Raw genomic sequence first — 2,754 nt, 5'->3', positions numbered from 1 at the left:
AAAAAATAACAACCAATAAAATAATAACACACCATGAATAATATAAAATAAGTACTAAAATTGGTTTTACAAATACACAAATTATCTAATTGGTTGGTAGTAGAAAGTCGCATGATAAAGAATGACAAAAACAGTAGAATAATGACGATATAGATTTGACTTATGTTTAATTTATGTATTTTCATATTCCTCAATTAGGGTTGAATATGTTGACCATTTCATACAATAAAATTTTCAATAGAATCATATCATTATTGGGAAATAACTTCCACTAAAACCCTTTAAGAAACACAAAACTCAATAACTAATTAAATACATTACCTCATGTCAAAACAAAGAAGGGATTATTATGAAGTTCTTGGAGTTGACTCAACTGCTACCGATGAAGAAATTAAAAAGGCATACCGAAAATTAGCACTAAAATTACATCCTGATAAACTAATTGATGTTGATCCTGAGGAAGCACAAAAAAATTTTCAAGAATTAGTTGCTGCATATGGAGTATTGAAAGATCCTAATGAACGACAATGGTATGACCAACACCGTGATTTGATATTAGCAGGATTAAATAGAGCAGATGAAACAGTAATTAACTTGTATGAATATTTTAACAGCGATTGCTTTGATGAGTATGATGAAAGTGAAAATGGGTTTTATACAATTTATAATAATTTATTTAACTCAATTCTTGAAGAGGAAGGTGGAGGAAAAAAATTAATGTCATTTGGAACAAGTAAAAGTACAATTCAAGAAGTTAAAGGGTTTTATGAAGAGTGGACTCATTTTAAATGTCAATTAGAATTTTGGAACAAAATGCCAAATGAACTTTCTGAAGCACCAAATAGAACAGTTAGAAGAATGTGGGAAAAAGAAAATCAAAAAATCAAGGAAAAACTCCGTTCAGAACGAACACAAAACATAAGACAACTTGTTAATTTTGTTCAACGAATGGATCCACGATGGGAATTAGTCAAAGCTGAATTAATAAGAAGAAAAGAAGAACGTGAAAAACAAATAGAATTGAAAGAAGCTGAACGTAAAAGAAGAGAAGAGGAAATGAAAAGAAAACAAGAATTAATTGGAGAACAATTTGAAATTTCACAAGAAGAAGCAGCTGAGATTGAACGTATTTCAAGGTATTATTCAGGAAATAATACTGACATTGATCAAAATCAAAATGATATACAAGATGACCAAATAGAAGAAGTTACTGAATGGTGTTGTGTAGTTTGTGAAAAAACCTTTAAAAGTGAAAATCAATTAAAAAGTCATGAAAATAGTAAAAAACATAAAATGGCAGTTAAGTTATTAAAGAAACAAATGCAACAATTTAATTAAATAGTGTTAAAGAAATCAATTCATTTTTTATTTGGTTATTTACTAATTAAAGAATAAAAAAGCGTTGCTAAAATAAAAACGCTTATTATCTTATTATCCAAGACAAATCATCATGGAAGTTAAAATCATGATTACAGAACTTTCATCAGCATCATCCATATATACTTCTTCTGGAATAATTTTACATCTACATTTATTCAATGCTTTTGCAACAAAAGAATAATTAATTGAAGAAGTCTATTTAAATAAATTTTCTTTATTTCATAATTTTTTTTTAAAATAACAATAATAATTAAACAAACGTTTGAAAGATATTTTGGATCAAGTAAATCTGGTCTTCTTTTACTAATAATATAAGCAAATGCCCTTCCATCTCGGAATGTTGAACTAAAATCTTCTACTTCAATTCCACTTCCATCTAATAATGCATTAACCCACATCATTAATCCTTCCATTCCTTCACTCTTTTGTACTTTTACTTTGTTTAATATAAAAGATTCAAAAAGTGACATAATAAATTTAATAATTTCTGTTTCATTCCCTCTCACAATATCCATTGGATCAATCAGTATACTTACTTTACATAATTTGACGGTATTAGCAATAATTGTTCCAATATTATGAATCTTATCAACAATTTCAATTGCATTTGGGTTTATTTGTAATTTAGTTTGTGATAACTTTTCAAATAATTCTACAAACAAATTTCCTTCTTTGAGTTCTGACATTTTAATTTTCTTTCCTAATGTATTTTCCATAAATTCTAGACAGACTGTTTGTCTCATTGCTTTTTGGTTTAAATTTTCTGTTGGACATTTATCTAATAACAATTGTTTATTTCCATTACTAACAATATGACTTGAAGGTTGAACTTCTTTATGTTGATGCTCTGAAATACTAGAGGGAGGTGGTTTTCTTGAACCACCAGTAGATTTCATTAAAGAAGGTGTTTCTTTCTTTGGTTGTGGTGGTGATGTTTTAGATTGTAATGGAGCTTCTATTTGAGATGACAATAAAAATTCAAGTTCTTGTCTGTTTTGAACTAAATCTTGAATGACAAAATTAATTGCTTGAAGCCAATATGAAAGGGTTTTATAATCACCATATAATCCTGTTGTTCTTGTTGATTCATTAATTTGAAGAAGAAATTTGTTTGAAGTTTCTTGTTTAATATTATTACTAGTTATTGACTTAATATTTATAGTTGACAATGGATTTTTTTTATTTACATCAGAGTAACTACTATAGAAATAAATGTTGTCCTTAGTGAGTATCCAGACGCTAGGTGATTTATCTCCTTTTCTATAGCCAGTGTATGATAGAATGACTTCAGTCATGAAATGATTTAATTAGTTCTCTTTCTATTTCTCTCAATATAAATCCAATCTTTTGATAAAAATTCTTCATCTTTTTTTT

At 27.5% G+C, this 2,754-nt stretch overlaps 2 protein-coding genes across 2 annotated transcripts; one reads left to right on the top strand and one right to left on the bottom strand.

Moving 5' to 3' along the window:
- Nucleotides 1-324: 324 nt before the first annotated feature.
- Nucleotides 325-1,338, top strand: ENU1_109860 (DnaJ domain containing protein; the record flags this gene model as incomplete). Its single annotated transcript, XM_008859520.1, has 1 exon — nucleotides 325-1,338. The coding sequence occupies one exon, from the start codon at nucleotides 325-327 to the stop codon at nucleotides 1,336-1,338; it is 1,014 nt and encodes a 337-aa protein (XP_008857742.1).
- Nucleotides 1,339-1,535: 197 nt separating this feature from the next.
- On the bottom strand, nucleotides 1,536-2,675 carry ENU1_109850 (hypothetical protein; the record flags this gene model as incomplete). The annotated part of the gene is made up of 1 exon (XM_008859519.1): nucleotides 1,536-2,675. One exon carries the CDS (start codon nucleotides 2,673-2,675, stop codon nucleotides 1,536-1,538), a length of 1,140 nt encoding a protein of 379 aa, XP_008857741.1.
- Nucleotides 2,676-2,754: the final 79 nt, after the last annotated feature.

The sequence above is a fragment of the Entamoeba nuttalli genome, assembly GCF_000257125.1.
Source record: "Entamoeba nuttalli P19 unplaced genomic scaffold asmbl_4693, whole genome shotgun sequence".
In the NCBI taxonomy this organism is placed as follows: Eukaryota; Evosea; order Mastigamoebida; family Endamoebidae; genus Entamoeba; species Entamoeba nuttalli.
The sequence above is the reverse complement of the archived record's forward strand: the minus strand, read 5'-3'. Positions and strand labels throughout refer to the sequence as shown.